This window comes from Acinonyx jubatus, chromosome B3, assembly GCF_027475565.1.
Source record: "Acinonyx jubatus isolate Ajub_Pintada_27869175 chromosome B3, VMU_Ajub_asm_v1.0, whole genome shotgun sequence".
NCBI classification, from domain to species: domain Eukaryota; kingdom Metazoa; phylum Chordata; class Mammalia; order Carnivora; family Felidae; genus Acinonyx; species Acinonyx jubatus.
Genome location: NC_069386.1, coordinates 61850790 through 61874965, shown reverse-complemented (window position 1 = coordinate 61874965; position 24176 = coordinate 61850790). Strand labels below are relative to the sequence as shown.

The following is a 24176-nucleotide window of genomic DNA, read 5'->3' as shown; positions in this document are numbered from 1 at the left end:
TATAAAAGACTGACAATACCGATTACTAGCAAGGATGTAAAATACCTAGAACTCCCCTAAACTGGTGGGAATTTAAAATGGTACAACCACTTTGGAAAACAGTTTGTCAGTTTCTTTTATTGTGAAATTTCAACTTTGAAATATCTTCAAACTTACATAAAAGTTACAAGAATCGTCCAAAGAACTTTCATATATCCTTTTACTAAATTCCCCAATAGTCCATATTCTGCATGTGACTTATCATCATCTCTCCCTCTATTTTCTGAATCGTTTGAGAGCTAACTGCATATTCCTATTACCCATTAACGCTGCAGTGGAAATTTCCTAGTAACAAGGGCGTTTTTCTAAGTGACCAGAGTACAACTAATGTCAGGAAATGAACACTAACATACTCCTGCCATCTAATCTACACACACCATCCCCCCTCAAATTTTGCTGATTGCTTTATGTCATTTATAGGTCCATCATCCAGTACAGATTCCAATTTTAGACAAATAGAGTATTTTGAACATAGATGGGTATTAAATGATGTTAAACAATTGTTACATTTTTAATCTGTAAGGATGACATTATGTTTGTAAAAAGTCTTCGCATATTAGAGATACATACCTAAGTATTTATAAAAAAAAAATGATGTTTGAGATTTTCTTTGAGATTCAATCCTCAGGGAGGTGGAATGGAAGGTGACAAATGAAATAACACTGGCAAGACATCTATCATTGTTGAAGCTGGGTGATGAGTACAGGAGGGTTTATTATAATATTTCTTCTACTTTGATATATGTTTCAAATTTTCCATAATTTGAGAGTTTTTAAATGAAACACCAATGGAGAAATGGAAGGATTGTAAAGATTGTAGTGGTATCATATTTGTGATTTGGAAACATTACTCTGGATACAATAGGAAAAAATGTCAAGTGGGGCAAGAATGAAAAACAGTGACTGTTTTTTGAGCTGTTGAAGTCATCCAAGGAAGAGGTGATAGTGGCTTGAACTAAGTTAGTGGTAATGGGAGGGAATAAAGTGGACAGACTGAAGAAATGGACTACCTGGATGTGAAAGTTGAAAGAAAAGGAATGCAGAATCCCTCTTTGTTGGTTTGGCCCAAGGTGGGCAGGGTGGCACCATTTACCTAGACAACACGGGGCGGGGTGGGGAAACGAATCCCAAGGGACAGAAGGAAAAGATGGTTTGAAGAAGCCTTGGGTCGAAGGATCACATTTGTGTTATCACATTATCTGAGCCAGATAAGGGTGTTATCTGGGCCAGAATTGAGTGATAAATGACAGCAAGATACTTAAGCAATCATTATTTAGCAAACAGTACAGGGGTAGGAAAGGTAGATAAAGAAGTGTCACTGAGACCTGAAATCTAACTTGAGGTAATATGATTATTTTTTTTAATGTTTATTCATTTTTGAGAGAGAGAGAGAGAGAGAGAGAGAGAGAGAGAGAGAGGCAGAGAAGAAGATACAGAATCCCAAGCAGGCTCTGGGCTCTAAACTATCAGCCCAGAGCCTGATAAGGACTTGAATCCAGGAACCATGAGATCCTGACCTTAGCCAAAGTCCAGCGCTTAACCAGCTGAGCCACCCAGGTGCCCCAGTAATATGATTATTGTTTTTCATTTTTAATTTTTTAAAAGATGTGTATTTATTTTTGAGAGAGACAAAGCACGAGTGGGGGAGGGGCCGAAAGGGCGGGGGTGGGGGAAGAGACACAGAATCCAAAGCAGGCTCCAGGACTCCCAAGGGGGGGCAAGGAGCCCAAAGTGGGGTCTGGAACCTAGGAACCGTGAGACCATGACCTGAGTTGAAGTTGGAAGCGCAACCAACTGAGCCACTCAGGTGTCCCTAATATGATTATTCTTAATTGACGCGCTGCATTAGTAGGTAACTGAAAATGAAGTGCCATGACGTCTAGGTAGGTAGTTTATTTTATAAACTTGAAAAAATATGATTGGAGGCAGGATATAACAGAAAGACCTCCTAGGTTCACATTAAGTAAACTGGCCATCGGACATAATTCTCTTCAGGGGACCCTAGCTCATGAAGATGCCTGAGGGAAAGGAATTTTTCAACTGAAATTGCAAGGTGGTACCGGAGATTCTTAAAGATGGGAATGTAGGGACAGGACATGCACGGGATGTTGAATCCATCGTTAAGGGGTTGACTCTGGGGGCACGAAGCTGGGGAGACGGGAAGTAGAGGTCACGATCTTTACTCCTAGTAGTCTCCTGGGAAGGTTCAAGGTTAGACCCTAAGTGCCTTGAAAATTCATCAAAGTCTGCCCTTTGTCACTACCTGTGCTAACGTAAAGAAGCCCGAGGCATTTCTGTTAAAGAGACTTATTTCGTGAAAATATTTGCCCTTATCATTTCATTGTAACTGATTTACCTTCTCACGTTCCTGCAGATTCCTTTGCTCTAGTTCTCCCGCAATGTACCGGTGCAAAGCCGTATCCCGCCCATTGTTCCCTGGCTCCCTTGCTGGAGCTCCTCCCGCCGCTGGAGGCAATTTGGGGAGCTTCGCTCCGCCCCAGGGCCTGTCCCCGGTGGGGCCCCGCCCCCGGCGCCTAACCCCTCCCACTGCCCCGCCCCCGGCGCCGAACCCCGCCCACGGCCAGTCTGGAGAGCCCAGCCCAGCTCCGGAGCCCGCCCCGGGCCCACCACCGCCACCGCACGGCTTCCCGGCCTGGGCCTCCGCGTCGCCATGGCTGGGGGCCGTGGGGGCCCCGGGCGCGGCCCGGACGAACCGCCGGAGAGCTACCCGCAGCGGCAGGAGCACGAGCTGCAGGCTCTGGAGGCCATCTACGGCGCCGACTTCCAGGACCTGCGGCCGGACGCGTGCAGATCGGTAGGAACGTGGCTGGCCCGGGCGGTGCTGGCGTGTTGCGGCCCAGCCTTTTCTTGTGACTTCCCCTGGCTAGGCCAGGCCCGGCCTTGCAGAGGCCGAGCCACAGGCCCTTTTTGGGATTCTTCAGTGGTTTAGGCTCTCCCGATTCCACCCACGCTTACCTTTGGTCCTTGCACCCGCAGCCGTTTGGCTGGTCTCCGGAACCCCCACCTGGGCCGAATTCTTTCACAGCCTTGTCTCCAGGTGGACTCCTCCCTCACCTGACACTACTTCTCATTTCCACTGACACCCCGTAACATCTCTGCCTCCTTCCAGCCTTGTCCTTCCCCGCCACCGCCCAAGCCCTTGAATTTGATACAACAGCGTATCATAGAGATGATTGCAACTTTGTTCTGAGAACGCTTTGGGCGACTTTCACAGACCTTACGGATCCCCCCAGTCAGAATTCTCTTCAAGTCTCACCTTCCCTTGTGTTCAAAACTATAAGTCGTGTTATACCCCACTGTACTCCCCAGGTGTCCTCTCTGTTTTCGGAGGTGGAGGAACTTCCTTGAAGGAACTTACCAGAGAGTATATAGAATATATTCATCTTGGCGGTAAGGAGAGTGAAAAGGAGTGCGCTGAGTTAGACCTTTTAAATGACATTTGGTTTAAAATATTATTTCCCTTTCTGTCATGGAGTGAAGGCTTATTATACACTGACCCTGATGGTTTTTCCCCCAATTTTGGAGAATTATCTCTGAGTATTGTCATTTAACAAGCAGGACCTTCCTTCATCTGCCTGTAATTCCTGCATTTCACATCTGTCTTATGGACACATCCAGGATTTCCTCAACAAACCGGATCTTCTTTGTAGCTTTCAGAGCCAAACCTTCTCCCTCTCTCCCCAAGGGCTTCTTCCTTCATTAAATATTTATTATTCCAGCCATCAGGGAAACAGCCCAGGGCAAAACAGATCAAACCTCCGGTCCTCAGAGAGCGGACTTTTCTTTTTTTCTTTTTTAAATGTTTGTTTATTTTTGGGAGAGAAAGAGAGAGTGCCTGGAGCACAGGTGTGAATGGGAGAGGGGCAGAGGGGGGGGGACCGAGGATCCCAAGCAGGCTCTGATGACCTCTGCAAGCCTGGTGTAGGCTCAGACTCACGAACCCTGAGATCATGACCTGAGCCGAAATCAGATGCTTAATCAACTGAGCCACCCAGGCACCCCAGGGACCTTACTTTTCTAGTGCTTAAATTTCAAGAGTTTTTTTTTTAACCTGAAGTAGTAAAAAAGGTAAATATCCCCCTTATACTAAAATAAAATATACATAACTTTCTGGCGATCTGGTAACTTCTCTTTCTAAACACTGAGAATCAGGACATAGGCCCACTAAACAGCCGAAATGGGAGTTATAAAGTGTACCCGCTGTACTCCAGGCAAAGCCTGTAAGACTTCCCTTCCAAGCTGCTTTATTTACTTATACACGCTTAATTATCAAGTTCTAAGGCTGCAGAAAAATGAAAGGAAAAGGTGCTGCTGTACGTGGGGATATCAGTAATCCCAGAATTTACAGTTGGTGGTCTTTGTAACAAGAAAGAAGATTAACAAAAGCAAACAAAAGCAATAAAAGGCTGGCAGAAGAATTCAGATAGCTGTCTGTGGCTCCTGGCCCAGGGTGAATAGCCTCTATACTTTCATAGGCCTTGCAGGCAAATAACTGATGGCCATTAACAAGAAGCAGAAGTGTAGTCATTCAACAAGTACTTATTATCACCTGCTGTTTGCCAGTCTTCACGGAGAGGTTACGCAGGTCCACAATCCTTTCTCGAAAACGCTAGCGATCTGTTAGTTTTAAAAATTCAGAAGTGTTTGTGTTCACTTCCCTGTGTGCACATTCCATACCTTGGTGTGGGGCTGGTGGGGGGCAGCATCCAGAATTAAACACAATGAAATGTGAATGTTCAGCTATTCACACTGACTGGGATCAATAAAGGCTTTTAATAGCCTCATCATGTCAGGCTGCCAATTTGCTGCCGATTTTGCTGCCAATAAATTCAGATCAGAATTTATTGACCTGAATAAGTTTCAGGTTTCTTTAACTTTTTGGGGGGATGTGTTATTATGTAGATTTCAGTTTACGAGCATATGTATATCATTTGTAAACATTTTGGGAGTGAACGCTAAAAATTATTTTATATACTAAAGATCAGATACTACTAGATTAAAATTTAATTTACTCTAGAGTTACATGTTTATTATTAATTATTTTGGTTTATTTTCCATGTCAGCAATGGTCTGTTTATTTATTTTATTTATTTATTTTTTTAAAAAATTTTTTAACGTTTATTTTATTTTTGAGACAGAGAGAGAGCATGAACGGGAGAGGGTCAGAGAGAGGGAGACACAGAATCTGAAACAGGCTCCAGGCTCTGAGCTGTCAGCACAGAGCCCAATGCGGGTCTCGAACTCACGGACTGCGAGATCATGACCTGAGCCGAAGTCGGCCGCTTAACCGACTGAGCCACCCAGGCGCCCCTAGGTCTGTTTATTTATAATCTGATGTCTGTCCATTGCAAAGTTTCCTCCCAAAAGCTTGCTTCTGTCCTTGGGCCTCCCAACAGTATACGAGAGTCCTTGTTTTCCTACATTTTTGCCAATATTGTGAACGTCAGGCTTTTTCATCTTTGCCAGTAGGTGGATGAAACATTTTTTTTCCTGCTGTATTGTCTATTTTATTTTATTTTACTTTATTTTAATTTTTTTAGTAGTCTCTGTGCCCGGTGTGAGGCTCAAACTCAGAACCCTGAGATCAAGAGTCACACACTTACCTGACTGAGCCAGCCAAGCACCTCATGTATTTTTTTTTTCTTATTCATTTGTCAGCTATTTTATGTTTAAAACATTTTTGAGGGAGGAGGCAGAGTGAAGGAAACAGGATAAGAAGTGGGCTCCAAGCTGACAGCAGAGAGCCTGATGGGGGGCTTGAACTCACTAACCGCTAGATCATGACCTGAGCTGAAATCGGACACTTAACTAATTGAGCCATCCAGGGACTCCTTCTTTTAATTCTTTCATGACTTTGTTTTTATTTATTTATTTGTTTGTTTGTTTTTATTTATTTATTTTTGAGAGGAGGGAGGCCAGAGAGAGGGAGAGAATCCCAAGCAGGCTGCCTTATCAGGCTTCTTTATCCATTCATCAGTCTATGGACATTTGGGCTCTTTCCATTATCTGGCTATTGTCAGTAGTGCTGCTATAAACATTGGGTGCATGTGCCCCTTCAAATCAACCTATTTGTATCCTTTGGATATATACCTAGTGGTGCAATTGCTGGGTCATAGGGTAGTTCTATTTTTAATTTTTTGAGGAACCTCCACACTGTTTTCCAGAGCAGATGCACCAGTTTGCATTCCCACCAGCAATGCAAGAGGGTTCCCCTTTCTCCAAATCCTTGCCAACATCTGTGGTTTCCTGAGCTGTTAATGTTAGCCATTCTGACAGGTGAGAGGTGGTATCTCATTGTGATTTTGATTTGTATTTCCCTGACTGATGTTGAGCATCTTTTCATGTGTCTGTTAGCCATCTGGATGTCTTCCTTGGAAAAATGTCTGTTCATGTGTTTTGCTCATCTCTTCACTGGATTATTTGTTCTTTGTGTGTTGAGTTTGATAAATTCTTTGTTTATTTTAGATACCAACCTTTTATCTGGTACGTCATTTGCACACATCGCCTCCCATGCCCTCGGTTGCCTTTTAGTTTTGTTGATTATTGTTTTCTTCACTGTGCAGAAGTTTTTTTTGTTTGTTTTGTTTTGTTTTTTATCTTAATGAGGAAAAAAGAGACACATTCGAAAACCAGTTTATTTTGTTGGCCCTGAGTGTTAGGAAGTGCCCAGAGAAAAGCACATCAGACTCAGCAGCAGGGGATGTGTGGGGGCATTGGCTGTGGGCTCCTCTGTAACAGTGGAGAGCATCTGGCTTCAGGATCCCAAGGAGAAGCACATACAACTTCTATTTTATAGTTGCTTCCATTGCTACTTTTTATGCTGCTTTCATTTCACTTGCATTTTAATCTTTGAAACAAATTGGTTTTTTTCTCATGTATATTTTATAGTTAATATATTTTGTATCTGATACGTTCTGCATTGTGTTTTCCTCTTCCTTGGTGTTCTCAAACTTTTTTGATTATCCCTTATTTTATTTGTCCGCAGATATTCCAGGAATTTGTTATTTCCTTGTGTAGGTGAAGTGAGAGAACTTTACCAACACTGTTCTAATAACCATTTATCTTTCAAATGCACAAAGGATCCCCTCCCTACCCCCTCCCCAGCACATCCTGATTGTTACATCATTTTTAATGGAGCCCTGTTCAGCTCCAGGACTCCTTGAATGCTTTAATGTGAGCTAATGCTTGATATCCTAAACATAGCTTGTCTAAAAGCCTCTTCTCATGTTGAGAAGCCTCCCAGTTTGCTCAAGGAAAGCCTGGCAAATAGTCTGTTCTTATGTCTAAAGTCACTTTTTCTGGACTGTTCTTCCCCCCCCCCCCCAATGTGCCTGTATTGGGTAGGATTCACTTTGGCTACATGTTAAAGAAAACTTAACAAAATTCAGTTTGCTGCACGCAGAAGTCTGGGGTCTAGGGCTTTTTCTAAATTGCTGTTCATGGTCCAAAATAGCAGCCTGAGCTCCAACCATCATATCTGCATTCCAGTCAGCAGGAAGGAGATAGGGATGAAGAAGTTGCCTGTGTTAGTTCTTTCATCTTATTAGCCAGAGATTAACCCAATGGCCACACTTAGCTGCAAAGGATTGCATCCAACTAAAAAATCAGGGGCTCTGTTGCCAAGAAATAGGGAGAGAATAGATATTGGGGGAACAATTAATAGTCTGCTGGGAAATACCCTGAAGTTTATGTCCTATGGAGAAGAATATCATTCTGATCCAGTTAAATTGTGAGCCAAAGATAAAGGCCTTGAAAGTAGCAGACACCTGGGGGTGCCTGGGTGGCTCAGTCACTTGGGGAACCGGATTCTTGATTTTGGCTCAAGTCCTGTCTCACGGTTCATGAGTTCAAGCCCCATGTCACGCTCTGCACTGACAGTGCAGAACCTACTTGGGATTCTCCCTCGTCTCTCTATCTGCCCTTTCCCCACTGTGCTCTGTCTCTCTCAAAAAAAAAAAAAAAAAAAAAAAAAAAGGTAGCAGACACCTGATAGCTCAGTGCCCCGCTCTTGGAGCTAGTTTTACTGGGTACTCAGATCCAGACAAGCTGGTAGATTTTGTCCAGTAGTATGTCATTCCTCAGTGGCCTCGGTCTGTTCCTTCATCCAAGCCCCCGTCACTGGGCTCGTGCGCCTGGTAAAGCTCTGCAACCTCTACGCACCCAGGAGTCTCTTCACTTTGTTACAAAACTCCTTCCTCTTCCTCAAAGTTTGTTTTTGACATTACCTGGCTCACTGCCATTGTCATTGCTGTGCTTGGTGTCCTGTTGTGGAAATAACGGGAACACTACTAGACCTGCATGGTGTATGGCTGGTCCAGCCCAGGAGGGTCTGCAGGGTGCTTACAACTTCTTTAGGCCCCAGTGTTCTGTATATGCTGTTCCCCCTTGTGCTTCAGGTACTGCCTCAGAGGCCTCCTCCCCTGAGGCTTGCCAGCAATCTGTAACTGGATTCGCTGTGCTTCATGAAGCATTCCTTTTAGTAAAGAGTATCTTCAACCTGTGTAATCCCCCAATCGGCCTCGTTTTTCTGAAGGTTGCTTCCTGTTCCCGTGACTCTGGGTGCACAGTGAAGGGCTCTCTGTACCATTTCCTGTAAGGCCTAGTTACACTGACATACACTTTTCACTTCCTTGATGAAGACAAAAGGGAATGTTAAACCAGATCTGCTTTCTTACCTGTCCGGGGATACCTCACTTCATGGGGTACGTGTCTGTGTGCTGGAAGTTCATTTCCACCCTGGGCCCAGGAAAGACCTATCCTTTGGTTTACGTTTGTAGTTTCTACTTACGCAGCTTGCTGATAATTTTAGTTCTGCTTACGTTGACCTAATTCTTGCTCCTTGAAGCTATAGAGGGCTACTCTCGTTTTGTTGCTTCAAAAACAGAAGATCTGCTGTTAACTCCTGGGTGGTGTGCTTGCATTATAACATCTTGACTTGCCCATCGTACATTGGGCTTGTCAGGTGCTGAGTATTTTACTTTAAGAAAACCGTTTGTGTGGCATTTCCCCTCATTTTCTTACCTATTTCTTTGGCCTCTTGTAAGCTATTAGTCATACAGAGTTAGAGCAATATTCTCACTGGTTTGTTCTGAAATAAAATTTTCACTGGTCAACAGCCAAGCTAGAAAATGAAAGGCAGAATAATGTGTAAGTGAAGATTTTTTTTTTTATTTTTATTCTTAAAAAAAATTTTTTTTTGATGTTTGTTTATTTTTGAGAGAGAGAGAGACAGAGCACGAGCAGGGGAGAGGCAGAGAGGGAGACACAGAATCTGAAGCAGGTTCCAGCCTCTGCACTGACAGCAGAGAGCCTGACATGGGGCTCAAACTTAGGAACCGTGAGATCATGACCTGAGCCAAAGTTGGATGCTTAATTGACTGAGCCACCCAGGGCCCCATATTCTTTTTTTTAAGTGAAGATTTATTAGTATAAGATAAATTGACCCCCCTCCTACTTTTGATACTAAAGCATTCTCTGTTTTCTGAAATGAATATATAATAGGGAGCAAAAATGTATTTTCTTTCTTTCTTTCTTTCTTTCTTTCTTTCTTTCTTTCTTTTCTTTCTTTCTTTTCTTTCTTTTCTTTCTTTCTTTTCTTTCTTTTCTTTCTTTCTTTTCTTTCTTTCTTTTCTTTTCTTTCTTTTCTTTCCTTCCTTCCTTCCTTCCTTCCTTCCTTCCTTCCTTCCTTCCTTTCTCTTTTTTTAGAGTAAGCTCTCTATGCCCAACATGGGGCTTGAACTCCCAATCCTGACATCAAGAGTCTCATGCTTAACTGACTGAGCCAGCCAGGCGCTCCCAAAAGAGTATCCTCTTGACAAAATGATAAGTTGGTGATCATAATGTCTTTCCAAACTTTGTGGCCTGTAAGATGAGAAAGGCTGAAAAGGTTTGATCTGGTGGAGAAAGCACTGGTAAAATTTTGTTTGAATCTAGACTTTCTCTCAATTTTTACATCCCTACCATGCTGGATTCTTGTTAGAAAATGAATAACAGTAACAGCAAAGACTGGTTGGAAAGATTTACTTCAAAATAATCTCAGGTGGTGTTTGCGGGTAGGGGTAACATATAGATACACAAGGTTGGCCATCAGTAGGTAATTGTTGAAACTGTATGGTAGGCACATGGAGTTCATTGTATCCTTACCAGCTCGTTTGAAATTTTCCATAATAAAAAGTTTTTCCAAAAGTGAGTCTGTTGAAGAAGACTGGCTGGTCATGGCAATAATCTTTCCTTTTCTTCCTAGCAACTAAGTATCTTAGCTGCTCTTAGCAGCTACATGCTTCCTATGCAAAGTTCTGTCTAATATATAGAGCAGGGAACCGCTGTCTGCCATGGTTAGAGGGGAACTAGGAGGCCTGGAGCCCTGTTCAGTCTCACACTCAAACCTTTGAGGCTCCTCCGCGGAAACCCACCAGCCTCTCCCTGCTTGTTCTTCTCACGTTCCTCTGTCATTCTAAAGAAGGGCCCCTCCTCCTGTCTGTCTCTCTTTTGCCCAGGATCCATGGCTGTCTGCCCTCTGATAGGTCCTAATTGTGTCTCTTTCCAGTTCTTCTGTAGTATTCCTTCCCATCAGCATCCTCACACGCTCTAGTATCTCTCATCTTTAAAGACGGAACAAGAGATACCTCCCTTGCTTTCACATCCTCCTCTGTCTGTGGCCCCATTCTCTGTGCACTTAATGCCCAAACCCAAACCTCCCTGAAGGGCTTGTCTAGACTCACTGAGTCTCACCTTCACCCCTCGTCACACCAGGGTCTGCGTTCGGTGCCTGTGGAGCCTGCTCTTGGCAAGGTCACCTACAGGCCCGTGTTACCCCAGCAGGGGATGGTCTCTGTCCTCATCCTGTTCCACCTCAGGAGCATCTGGGACAAGGCCCGTTCCTTCCGTTTCCCTCCCTGGAGACCCAGTCTTTTTGTCCACCTTATCTCACGTACACCTTCTTTCTCCTCTGCTACCAACACAGGCTGAATTGTTACAGTAGCTTTTGACTCTTGCTCTTACTCTACCTTGTTCACTCTTTACTCAGCCACCAAAGTGGTCTTTCAAAATAAATGTGAGATCATATCATTCCCATCTTAAAACCCTGCCCGATATTTCACCTGGCTGCCAAGGCCCTTTGTGCCCCGGCCGATCTTCATCACACCTGCTTACCTGGTTTCTGCATCCCTCCTCTGTTCCAGGCATGCTGGCTTCCCTTTGGTTTTTGGAATACACCAACCTCTTGCTCACTTTGAACCTCTTCACGTGCCTTTCCCTTGTCTGGAATGCTCCGTCTCTGGCTTGTCTCACCTTAGGTGTGATGTCCTCAGATGGGTCTTCCTGATGACTACGTCCAAGTATGTTCCCTCACATCCACTGCCAGTCGTTCTCGAATTAGAGTGTAGGGAGACAAGATGTTGCTTTTGTCTTCTTAGGGGTCTCTGGCTAGATATGAGAATTTAATTGATAGGAGATGAGGCAGATCGACAGGAGAATAGCATACAGATTTTTTACACGTAGTTAGGAAACCCCATAGGAAAATGAAGACCCAAAGAAGTGGCCAGACCTCAGTGTTTAGATGGTGGGTTGAACAAAGAGAGGGAATTGTGGAAAAGTAACTAACAAACCTGGGGAGGCTGAAGAAAGACAAGAGTCCTTTTACCAAGTTCTGTTTGTACAGAATCCTCTTGGCCTCGATATTCTGTCTTTGGTAGTGAGAAGATTTCCTTCTTAATATAGGAGGGCATCTTTCACATGAGAGTTTTATCGCCTGCTTTCAGGAAGAAAAGAGAAGGTTGGAGGGCCTTTCTTGCACCTTCTGTTTTTAAGCACCCTTAGCTCAAAATAATGCTTATGCCAAAGTGGCGTATTTTGGGGTGCCCTATTCCATCCCTGTTCAAGAGCATCACACCTTCTCTTCAACAGCACTTTCCGAACTTGAACCTGTGTATTTATTATTTGTGTTCCCAAGTTCCGTGACAGCTGGAACCACGTCTGTTTTCTCTCTTTGGTGTGCTACCAGTGCCTGACAGAGCGATGCCCAATAAGTGTGGGTGATGAGGCGTGATGGCTGAATGAGTAGATAAAAGACCTCCTGGCTCACAGGGTGTTTAACCCTTCCAGGACCACGCAGAGCCTTACCGCAACTTTTAGCAAGGATTAGGATAAAGCCTCATGAAAACTGACCTTATGTATTTTATACGCATGGTTGATGAGAATTTTGTTTATTATGTAATTCGGGGTACCGTGTGTTGTAAACATCCGTTAGAATTTAGTGTTGCTAAGTGCTTTCTTGCCCCTGAAAGATTTTTATGCCTTTCCTTTTCTGGGAAGTGTGAAAGAATGTCACATTTCCCTTTTTGCCCTGCCTACTTGTGTGTTTCAAGACAAAGTCAAGGCTCAGCCCCAGCAACTCGGATCGGCACTAGCAAGGGAGCAGCTAATGAGAAAGACACAGGTTTGGAGTCAAGGTTGGATCTGAAATCTGGCCTTGTCGCCGTGTACCTGTGGGCAAGAAACGGAAACTTTCTGAGCCTGAGCTGCTTGCTCTGTAGAACGGAGATGGGGCCTACCTGGCAGAGTTGGTGAAGTGCCTGGACCAGGAGAGTACACGTTTCTTCCCTCAGCGTCCCTTCTCTCAGGGATGAAATTATAGATAATTATAGATATTATAGATAATATCAGCTGCCTCAGACCTTTTTTGGAAAAAACACATTTAATAAGTTAAAGAACAATAAATAGAATATTTAGTTATTTGGCGAAAAGCAGTTGGATGAAAGCATGTCCAAGTTAGAAGAGCCATCAGATTTCCATGATAAGGTTTTCACTTGTTTTTATCTCATTACTCAGATTCCAATTGAAACTCTTCCTGCTCAAGAGGTCCTTGGCACACCTGTCTGACTCTATCATTTTGCCTTCTTTTCTTTCTTTCTTTTTTTTTTTTTGGTTAATGTTGATTTATTTTTGAGAGAGAGAGAGCAGGAGAGGGACAGAGTGAGCGGGGGGGGCGGGGGCGGGGGCGGTGGGGGGGGGGGGGGACAGAAGATCTGAAGCAGGCTCTGTGCTGACAGCAGAGAGCCCAATGCGAGGCTGGAACTCAGGAACGGTGAGGTCCTGACCTGAGCCGAAGCTGGATGCTTGATGGGCTGAGCCACCCAGGTACCCCTGCCTTGTTTTCTTTACAGCACTCATCACTACTGAGAATACTCATTTGCCTTCTTATCTGTATTGGCCAGTTAGGCTCTTGTCTGTCTGAATTTACCCCTGTACTCCTAGCCTCTAGATCAGTACCCATGCATAATCATGGGATCAGCGCTCAGTAACATCTATTGAATGAATGGAAGCTTACGTGGAATGTTTGGCTCACTCCTTAGATAACTTTGGAAGGGAAAATGCAGTCTCTCTGGCACGGGTTTTGTTTTTAAGCCACACTTTAGGAAAAGATGACCGAACACCTATATAAAAGTACAACGACACGTACTATCTGAAAAGTTGAACATTAGAGCTAGATGGTCATTATCTTAATTGCTCATGGTTGGCTCTCTGGGGCAGGGAAAAAAAAAAAAAAAGATTTTCTTTTTCTCTTTTAGGTCACTGAGCCTCCTGAAATCAATTTAGTTCTGTACCCTCAGGGCCTAACTGGTGAAGAAGTATACGTGAAGGTGGATTTGAGGGTCAAATGCCCACCAACCTATCCAGATGTGTGAGTACATTTATGAATACCTTTTGATGTGACATCACTTCTCTGTTTTGACATCATGGAAACAGATTGACATTAATGGTATTTCCTTCTTCCTGCCTGCATTCCACTTAAAATTTCCTTCCCTGTCACCTGTATTTCACCAAAACTACATCAGCAGTAAACATTTTTATGAAACCTGTCTCATGTTAAGTCTGCTTACAGTGGTAGAACAGTCACTCCAGATACTAATATTTGCTCCGTGACCAATTGTTTGCTTTTTCTGATGTGTTAATTTTCTTCTTTCTTTTTTTCTTCTTTTCTGATGTGTTAATTTTTGTTTAATTCTTCCTAAATTGGAAAGAGGAACAATCTAGAAGAAAGGGATGGGGCACCCGGGTGGCTCAGTTGGTTAGGCGTCCAACTCTTGATTTTGGCTCAGGTTGTGACCTCAGAGTTGTGAGATCGAGCCCCGTGTTGGGCTCCGTGCTGAGCATGGAGCCTGCTTGGGATTCTCTCTCTCCATCTCCCTCTGCCCCTCCTCTGCTTGCATGTGTGTGTGCGTGCGTGCACACACTCTCTCTCTCCCCAAAAATAAAAATAAATTAAAAAAAGAAAAAGATAAACGTGTGAGAACCAGTAGAACCCTTGTATACTTAGTTTTAAAATGTGGTTGGTGTTAAAACTTAGAGTAGCAATAGCTTTCTGGACCTAATGGAAGTTTTACTCCCTAGAGGAAAAAGGACTTTTGTCTGTTACTAGGGGCACTGCTGATGAGTCTCCACCATGCAGGGCTTGCTGTATCCCTGGCCCTACCCAGTGATACTAGAAGTGCTCTTCAGTCTGTGAGACAACCACAAGACCCCACCGTTTTCAAACTCCCCCTGAAAGCGTACTGCCTCTGGGTGAGAACCACTGGTAGAGCAAGAGCGTTGGCAATCAGTGGTCAAGTATTGCATGTGAGCAACTGGGGTAGGGGCCGAGGGAGGGAGAGAGAATCCCAAGCCGCCTCCATGCTACCAGCACAGAGCCCAATGCAGGACTCGATCCCACGACCCTCGGATTGTGACCTGAGCGGAAATCAAGAGTCGGGTGCTCAACTGGCTGAGCCACCCAGGCACCCCACGTATTGTCTTTTTGAAGTATATGTATATTTCGTGTAATCTTTCCTGAGACATTACACACGGAGAGGTAGATTGGCTTGGATGATATTTGTGGTTTGAGCTTCTTATGCAGGAACCAGTGGAGAAAAGTGACAAATAAAAAGGATGCAGTGCCTCACAGAGTGGGTGGTAAATTTATGGAAATTTGTTATCCAGAAAATTCAGAGAGGTCAAGATGAGCTGCTTGAATCTAGTAACCCTCTTTTGCCTCTAACACTGCGCCTAGAGTAGGTATAGTAGGTATTTAGAAAGTTAATTAATGAGTTAGTAAAAGGGTAATTACATTTATGAAAGAAAAACAAGGCAGTGTCTCTCTAGGTTTTATTTTGCCTGACACCAAATAGGTGGTGTCTTTTCTGACAGCTGGGTTCGGTTTTGATATGAACTAGCCATGTTTTGTTGTTGTCGTTGTTTGAGACAGAGACGGAGGGTGCAAGTGAGTGGGGGGTGGGGGAGCAGAGAGAGGGAGAGAAAGAGAGAGAATCCCACAAGGGGCAGAGAGAGAGAAGCAGGGCTCACCCGATGTGGGGCTTGCGCTCACCAGAAGTGGAGCTCGTGCTCTCCTGAACTGGGGGGCACGAAGTCACCCAAAGCTGGGCTTCTGGTCCGTGAGATCATCACCTGAGCTGAAGTCACATGCTTAACCAGCTGAGCCACCCAGGTGCCCCACAGACTAGCTGTGGTTATTGCAGACCTCACGAGTTAAGGGCTCAGTTCCACAAAACTTCAAACCCCGGTTGCACGTACCGCATTTCCAGTCAACCAGCCGTAAATATGGCCTTCAAACCTGTCCTTAGGTTTGGAAATTTGTTAGAACAGCTTGTAGAACTCAGGAAGGCTTTGCTTTCAACTAATTACCAGCTGACTATAAAGGATATAACACAGGATATGCTGAATGAGATAGGTATGTAGGCAAGGAATGCAGGGTTTGTCTGCCTTTGGACATTGGCATGTATTCCCTGGGGACACAGTCACCCCTGATTGAGAACCACTGCACTAGGGGACCATTCTGGCAAATCTTGATGTGTTTAATTGATAAAAATATTTTGGGATGATTTATTGATTGATTTTATTTTGAGAGAGAGAGAGAGAGAGTGTGTGTGTTCCTGTGTGCCAGCAAGGGAAGGGTAGAGGGAGACAATCTCAAGTAGGTTCCATGCCCAGCATGGAGTCCGACTGGGGGGGGCTTGATCTCATGACTGTGAGATTATGACCTGAGCCAAAATCAATAGTCAGATACTCAGAGTGCCTGGATGGCTCCAGTCAGTTGAGTGTCTGACTTTGGCTCAGGTCATGAACTCACGGTTTGTGAGTTTGAGCCCCGTGTAGGGCTCACTGCTGTCAGTGCAGTGCCTGCTTTAGATCCTCTGTCCCCTTTCTCTCTGCTCTACTCCCCCCCGCCCCCCCCCCCATCTCTGCCCCTTCCCTGCTTGTGCTCTCTCTCTCAAAACATTGGAAAAAAAAAAAAAAAAAAAGACAACCATTGCAGTCACCCAGGAGCCCTGGGATGATTTCTAAAAAAGAAAAAAAAAAACACGGAAATGATTATAAAAGAGCCATAAAGTAGACATTATAATCTCAGCTATATAAAATTATAAATTATGTGCCAAGGACATAGAAAGCTGAAAAAAAATTGGGGGGGCGGATTTTTAAAGTTTAATTATTATAGATGGGTTTTTTCATCATTCTATTAACATTGATTGCTATATAATGACTGCTGAATTAAAAAAGTTATGTAAGGCTTGACTTGGGGGAGCATTCTTATTGTTGGAGATGATATGGTACGGGAAAACTTTGTTTTTCTGCAGGATAGTCTTGGATGCAGATAGTCTTTGATGTGAGAGAGTTGTGGGTTAGATGGACCATACTCAGGACTGTATGTATGGCCTTTCCTTTCTTGTTCTCATATGTATGAACTCCTTTCTCTCAGGTTTCCATCTATCCAAGGAGGTAATGATGTAGCAACCTACCACACCAGGGCAGTGAGAGAACGCAGAGGTAGTAAAATAGTAAAGGCTTTGCTAAACTAAAATCCCATCAGTTACTCAGAAATAATTGGTTGGAAGTAGAGCCAGCTTCTCTTCAGCGAAATCAGATAAAGTCGGTTTGATGTCAGTGAACTGTTATTGGATATCTATTGATGGGGAATCAAGGGGAAGCTGAGGAGTGGCAGCTGCGTACCTCGCACAGGAAAGTGTTGAGTCTCGCTTGTGCTCTGCAGGGAGACGAGCGTGCTGGGCATCCTTGCAGAGCACACACAGGTAGATTCAGATGTGAGTGGGTGAGTGGGCATTTCCACCTTGGTGGCAATCACAAGGAGTGACACAACATGCATGTAGTGGGGATGCTGGATGGATCGCTGAGTCCTCGTCTGCTTTTTGGGTTTTTTTTTTTAAAGATTTTATTTTTACGTAATCTCTGCACCCAACGTGGGGCTCGAACTCACAACCTCGAGGTCAAGAGTCACGTGCTCCACTGACTGAGCCAGCCAGGTGCCCCAACCGAGGCTTCATCTTGCCTGGTTGTGCTTGGCCTGTTTTATGCTGGAGCAAACGAATGAGCCCAGAGCACTTGGACTCTTGCGGGTGAACTGTGAGAGCTGGGTAATTGTTGGGGGCAAGTCAGAATTGTTGGGGGCTTCTCCCCCAGGGGGCACAGGTGACCCCATGTCAAGCACTGTGTCAGCAGAGTTGCTGGGATGCCGTTGAAATCCTTTGAGATGAAGGGAAATGCTGCTGACGGTATAGAGGCCTGTAGGAAATCCCTGGGCCTCAAGGTTGCACTTAGCAAATATTAACGCAAAGAGGCCATACTTTTTTGGCGTAACTCCTTTTTGTCTTTTTCTTTTCCAGAGTCCCCGAAATCGAGTTACAGAATGCCAAAGGTCTGTCAAATGAGAGTGTTCATTTATTAAAATCCCACCTAGAGAAAGTGGCCAAAAAACATTGTGGAGAGGTAAGATATGTTTAACTGGAGTTGTAAGAGGACAGTAGAAATCTCATCCCGTTCACTAGTGTTCACCTTCCTGCCTTTTCTTTGGCTTAGAGGCTGTTGCATTGCACCTCAAACCCAATTTTGACAAGAATGTTTTGTTTCTTGTTGATAGGTACAAAGAGGAACATTGTTATGTGTATTTTTTTTAATTTATGGTTTTTATTAATGGTAATTCATAGAGTGTGTATCAATGGTATATTGATGCTTCAAAATTCTGAAAAGAGTCCATGTGACCCTGGCCCTACTGTGTGCACGCTTTGGACCTGGCATCATAACTTGATACTGACTTGAACCTTTACATTGGAAAATGTTTGCAGACAATTTCTTTTCTTTTCTTTCTTCTTTTGTATATATTTTGGGGAGAGTGCAAGCAGGGTAGGGGCAGAGAGAGGGGGACAGAGAATTCGGAGCAGGCTCTGCAGTGACAGGCTGATAGTAGCCAGCCGATGCGGGGCTCCGACTCACAAATCATGAGATCGTGACCTGAGCTGCAGTCGGACACTCAACCGATTGAGCCACTCAGATGCCCCCAGACAAGTAATTTCTGACCAAGCCTTGCCACCTGCCCGTGTTTCATATCGGAAGAGTTCATTGTTTTCCTTCTCGGTGATTAGCGACATGCTCTACTCCTTCAACGTCCCTTTTGTATCTTAGCATTTTCATTTAGTTACTAATTCTCTTTCAATCCTCCGCACATGAAGATATGCAGGAGCTTCCCCTTGGGTGGTAGATCTCTCTGGAGGGCTAGACTAGGTGACTTACTCTGGGTTTCTTAGCCCAGACCAGTTCCCTTCAAGTATCATCTGTCTTTTCCTCGCTTTTGTGTAAAATCACTCATATTCACATGAGCCTAGGCAGCTCATGCTTAAGTATCCCATCCTGTAAAAACTGAGAAGAGTTAAGGAAGGACTTACCCCAGGCCTCTGTGTCTCTTTTGGACTTGTGGTAAAGTGACTAGACTGTTTTCCAGTTATGTTCTATAACACAGCAAGTCACAGCATGACCCGCTCACCCCTCTCCCCCTGCCTGGTACTGTTTCCAAGATGTTCAGTGATTGTTGAGCTACAGAGGTGATTGTAGAACAGCCTGGATAAAAAGCTAGTCCCTAGGAATTATTCCAAAGTTTTCTCTAAATAGTCTGATGTCTAACTGAAAAATAACGCGGAATTATATTGAAAATTCGACTATAGAATCCTCTGGCTTCTTGGATCCGTAATGTGTGATATTTTTTTGAAAATATCTTTGCTTTATTTTTTACAAGACAGTATTATTAATTGTATTCACTGAGCTGTACACTGGATCCCCAGAACTTATTCATTGTATAACCAGAAGTTTGTACCCTTTGACCAACATCGCTTCCCTTCTCCCACCCCCAGTCTCTGTTTTTAGGAGTTGGGCTTTTTTGGATTCCACATATAAGTGAGATCATCCAGTATTTGCCTTTCTCAGTCTGACTTATTTTACTTAGCATAATGCCCTCAGGGTCCATCCCTGTTTCCAACAACAGGATGTCCTTTCTCGTGGCCACAAAGTGTTCCTGTGTGTGTATATGTGTACCACATCCTTATTCATCCATTGACAGACACGGAGGTTGTTCTCATGACTCGGCTTTTGTGAATAATGCAGCAATAACATGGGAGTGCAGATATCTCTTCAAGATCCTATTTTCATTTCCTTTGGTACCCAGAAGTGGGGTCGTTGGATCATATGGTAGTCTGTTTTTATTTTTTGAGAAAGCGATCTCACTGTTTTCCACAGCGGCTGAACCAGTCTCATTCCCATCAACAGTGCGCAAGGATTCCCTTTGCTCCACATCACTTGTTATCTCTGATCTTTTTGATGACAGCCATTCTAACAGGTGTGAAGCGATAGCTCATTGTCCTTTTGACTTGCATTTCCCTGATGATTGGTGATGTTGAGCACCTTTTCATGTACCTGGTGGCCTTCTGGATGTCTTCTTTGGAAAAATGTCTCTTCAGATCCTCTGCCCATTTTCTAACTGGATTATTTGGGATTTTGTTGCTGTTGTATGAGTTGCTTATATATTTTGACTATTAGCTCTATCAGATAGGTGATGTACAAATATTTCCTCTTATTCCATAAGTTGCCTTTTCATTTTGTTGATGGTTTCCTTTGCTGTGCAAAAGTTTTAGAATTTGATATAGTCCCACTTGTTTATTTTTGCTTCTGATGCCCTTTCTTGGGCTTTCTCTTAAATTACAGTTTTTACTTTGAGATAATTATAGATTCACATGGAGTTTTAAGAAATAATACTAAGATCTCATGTACCCTTTACTCAGTTTCAGGGATGTTACGTAAGTGGAATCATACAGTATGTATTCTTCGATACTGACTTTCTTTCCTTTTTTTTTTTTTTTAAAGTTTATTTATTTTTGAGAGAGAGACTGGGAGTTGGGAGGAGCAGAGAGAGAGGCAATCCCAAGCAGTCTCCCATGATGTCCGCGCAGAGCCCGAACCGGGCCTCAGTCCCATGAACCATAAGATCGTGACCTGAGCTGAAACCAAGAGTGGTTGCTTAATCCACTGAGCCACCCAGGTGCCCCTTGGCTTTCTTTTCCCTGAGCATAATTCTCTAGCATATCCAGATTGTTGCATGTATCAGTAGTTATTATTTCTTATTACTAAGTAGTATTCCATGGTATAGATATACCACTGTTGATTTAGCCATCCACCAAGTGAAAGACATTTGAGTTGTTTCTAGTTTTTGGCTATTCAAAAATGAAGCTATTGAGTGATTCATATGTAGGATTTTTTTTTAACATTTATTTTTGAGAGAGAGAGCGTGTGTGCACAAGCAGGGGAGGGGCGGAGAGAGGGAGACACAGAATCTGAAGCAAGCTCCAGACTTCCAGCTCTCAGCACAGCACGGGGCTTGAACCCACAAACTGTGAGATCATGACCTGAGCTGAAGTCAGATGCTTAACCGACTGAGCCACCCAGATGCCCCTATAGGGCTTTTTTTTTTATGTTTATTTATTTATTTTATTTTTTTATTAAAAAAATTTTTTTTATTACGTTTCTTTATTTTTGAGAGGCAGAGAGAGAGAGAGACAGCATGAGTGGGGGAGGGGCAGAGAGAGAAGGAGACACAGCATCCAAAGCAGGCTCTAGGCTTCGAGCTGTCAGCCCAGAGCCCCACGTAGGGCTCGAACCCACAAACCGTGAGATCATGACCTGAGCCGAAGTCGGACGCTCAACCGACTGAGCCACCCAGGCGCCCCTTAAGTTTACTTATTTTTGGGAGATAGCACACATGAGCTGGAGAGCACAGAGAGAGGGGGACAGAGGATCCGAAGTGGGCTCTGTGTTGACAGCAGACAGCCCAGTGGCGGGGGCGGGGCCTGAACTCACAAACTGTGAGATCATGACCTGAGCCGAAGTTGGATGCTTACCCGACTGAGGTACCCAGATGCCCCTCATTAAAAAATTTATGTTTTTATGTAAATATAAATTTTTATTTCTCTAGAATAAATGCCCAGGAATGCATTTGTGGGTATATGTTAGTGGCATGTTCAATTTTGTAAACACCTGCCAAACTTTTCCAGATTGGCTCTAGCACTTTACATCCCACCACCAATGTGTGAGTGATCCCGTTTCTCCACATCCTTGCCAGCATTTGATGTTGTTGTTTAAAAAAAAAAAAAAAAGTTTATGTATTTATTTTAAGAAAGAGAATGTTCTAATGCACACAAGCAGGGGAGAGGGAGAGCGAATTCCAAACAGGAATGAGCACAGAGCCTGACACAGGGCTCGTTCTCAGGAGCCATGAGATCATGAAGTGAGCTGAAATCAAGAGTCGGATGCTTAACTGACTGAGCCACTCAGGTGCTCCAGTGTTGTCATATTTTTTATTTCAGTTGTGTTGTAATAGATGTTACCATTAATTTGGTCAACTTGGCTAGACTATGGTACCCAGATATTTGGACAAACGTTGTTCTAGGTGTTTCTTTGAAGGTATGTTTTTAGATGAGGTTAACATTTAAATTAGTAGAGTTTGAGTTAAGCAGATCACCCTCCATAATGTGTGGGCCTCATCCAGTACCTTGAGGGCTTTGACAGAAAAAGACTGGCCTCCCTGGAAGTGGAGGGGGTTGCCAGAGGGCTGTCAGACCACAACTGCCACAGCAGCTCTTTGCTGGGTCTCCAGCCTGCTGGTCTACCCCACAGATTTTCAACTTTCCAGCCTCTGTAATTGCATGAGTCAATTCCTTAAAATCAGTCCCTCTCTCTGTACATGCACACACACACACACCCCTACCTTATCCTATTGGTTCTATTTCTCTGGAGCACCCTGGCTAATACAGATAGGTGTTGTGAGGTGATGGTGGGGTGGCTGGTATAAATAAGGAGAAGCTTCTGATGACGTCACATTTGAGCAGAGTGCTGAGAGAAGCAAGACAATCAGCCATATAGGTACAGAGGGAGACAGGGACAGGAGTCCCTGTGGAAAGCAGTTATTTTCATCTAGTCCTATATATCGTATCTGATGTGTTTGTACAGAAAATGCTACTAAATTAAATCGATTGGCAAAAGAAAACCCCTACACCGCTTGACTCTTCCCTCCTTTCTGGTGTGGAATTGGTTTCTCATTGACATCACAGAAACTGCCTACTTTCCCCAACTTTTCTTAAAAGAGCTTGTCTTTGAAGAATTTACATCCTACTTAGACTCTAGACTTAACTATAAAGTGAAGCATATCCAGTGAATGCTACAGCTTCTGCTATAATCAGAAAATACATTGGGGTATCTGGGTGGCTCAGTCGGTAAAGTGTCTGACTTCAGCTCAGGTCATGATCTCACAGTCTGTGGGTTCGAGCCCCTCCTCAGGCTCTGTGCTGACAGCTGAGAGCATGGAGGCTGCTTCAGATTCTGTGTCTTCCTTTCTCACTGCCCCTCCCCCACTTGCACTCTATCTCTTTCTCTCAAAAATAAATAAATACTAAAAAAAAAAAAAAAGAAAATACATTAACTTCCTCCAACCAGAGCTGTGGTGTCTTTGTATTTGCTCCTCAAGAGGAAGGTAAGTGACCACCAAATGAACTGACTGTATTCTTGTGTACAATGACTTTTATTACTAATTACCACCCTCTCAAGTCCCTTTAGAAGTAAGAATTTTTAGGGACGCCTGGGTGGCTCAGTCGGTTAAGCTTCCGACTTCAGCTCACGTCATGATCTCGCGGTCCGTGAGTTTGAGCCCCGCGTCGGGCTCTGTGCTGACCGCTCAGAGCCTGGAGCCTGTTTCGGATTCTGTGTCTCCCTCTCTCTCTGACCCTCCCCCATTCATGCCTTGTCTCTGTCTCAAAAATAAATAAACGTTAAAAAAAAGAATTTTTAAACTGCCTTATTGTAATTGAGGAAAAAGAAAATTCTCAGTGGCGGTCCTCATCTGCAGAAGGAGCTTGGCATTCTTGACCTGGTTGGGGTGGGGGTTGGAGTGGTCACTTTGGTGTCCCAGAGACCCTTGTGCTATGAGCTTACCAACCTTAGATGTGATTTATGACTCCTAGAGGTGCGGGAAAGTGGCTCCTATGCTCACATAAAGAATGTCTGAGAGGGGGGCATTTTTCCTTCTGGTCCTATCCACGAGTGCTGCCCTAAGTGGGAATGAAATTCTTTCTTAGTATGGATCAGCCTCCTACTGACCTGTTACTAGCAGGGAGAGAGTGAGGCCTCGAAGTATTTGCCTCTGTACCCCAAAGAATGTTTTCAGTACACTGTATGGACAGATGAAGGCTTTTAAGCTGGCGATGATTTTTCAGCTATCGTTATCTAGACAGGTTTTCTAGTTGGGAAGGTACTTTATTTTTGTGCAGTGTTAACAAATACTTTTATCAGATTTGTTTGTACAGAAAAATATTTTTGTCAGATTTATTATACAGAAAATGCCAATAAAGTAAAAAAGGGCTGTAAAAGAAAAGTGAAGTTTTTTGTCTGGTGAGCCCCAAAAAAGCTCTCTCCTGCCATGATTGCATCGTATATACCTAATTCAGAACGTGGCATGGCAAAGTGAGTGTCACCATTGTAAGCGGGCCTCTGATAGCCTGCCTGACTTTCTGTAGTCTCCTTTGGGCCCTGTCTTCCGGTCATTTTACCATTTGTGGTTGATTTTCATCTGCATGTTTAGGTGATGATATTTGAACTGGCCGACCACGTGCAGTCCTTTCTCAGCGAACATAACAAGCCCCCTCCCAAGTCTTTCCATGAAGAAATGCTGGAAAGACGGGCTCAGGAGGAACAGCGGAGGCTGTTGGAGGCCAAGCAGAAAGTGGAGCAGGAGGTGAG

At 43.9% G+C, this 24176-nt stretch overlaps 1 protein-coding gene across 9 annotated transcripts in view; it reads left to right on the top strand.

Annotated features, from left to right (window-relative positions):
* The first annotated feature begins 2616 nt into the window (after positions 1-2616).
* EIF2AK4 (eukaryotic translation initiation factor 2 alpha kinase 4) overlaps positions 2617-24176 on the top strand; it is a 97353-nt gene continuing 75793 nt past the window's right edge. For 4 of the 9 annotated variants that reach the window (XR_008299233.1, XM_053224173.1, XM_053224172.1 and 1 more), the window contains exons 1-4: positions 2617-2853; positions 13628-13740; positions 17732-17834; positions 24019-24171. Coding sequence is in view for 8 of the 9 variants with exons in the window: in XM_053224173.1 (XP_053080148.1) it covers positions 2710-2853; positions 13628-13740; positions 17732-17834; positions 24019-24171 (513 nt within the window). In the remaining variant the exon portion in view is untranslated. Of the gene's footprint in view, positions 2854-3368; positions 3450-11239; positions 11396-13627; positions 13741-16809; positions 16878-17731; positions 17835-24018; positions 24172-24176 lie in introns of those variants that run through there. The other 5 variants (XM_053224174.1, XM_053224177.1, XM_053224178.1 and 2 more) reach the window with 5 other exon arrangements.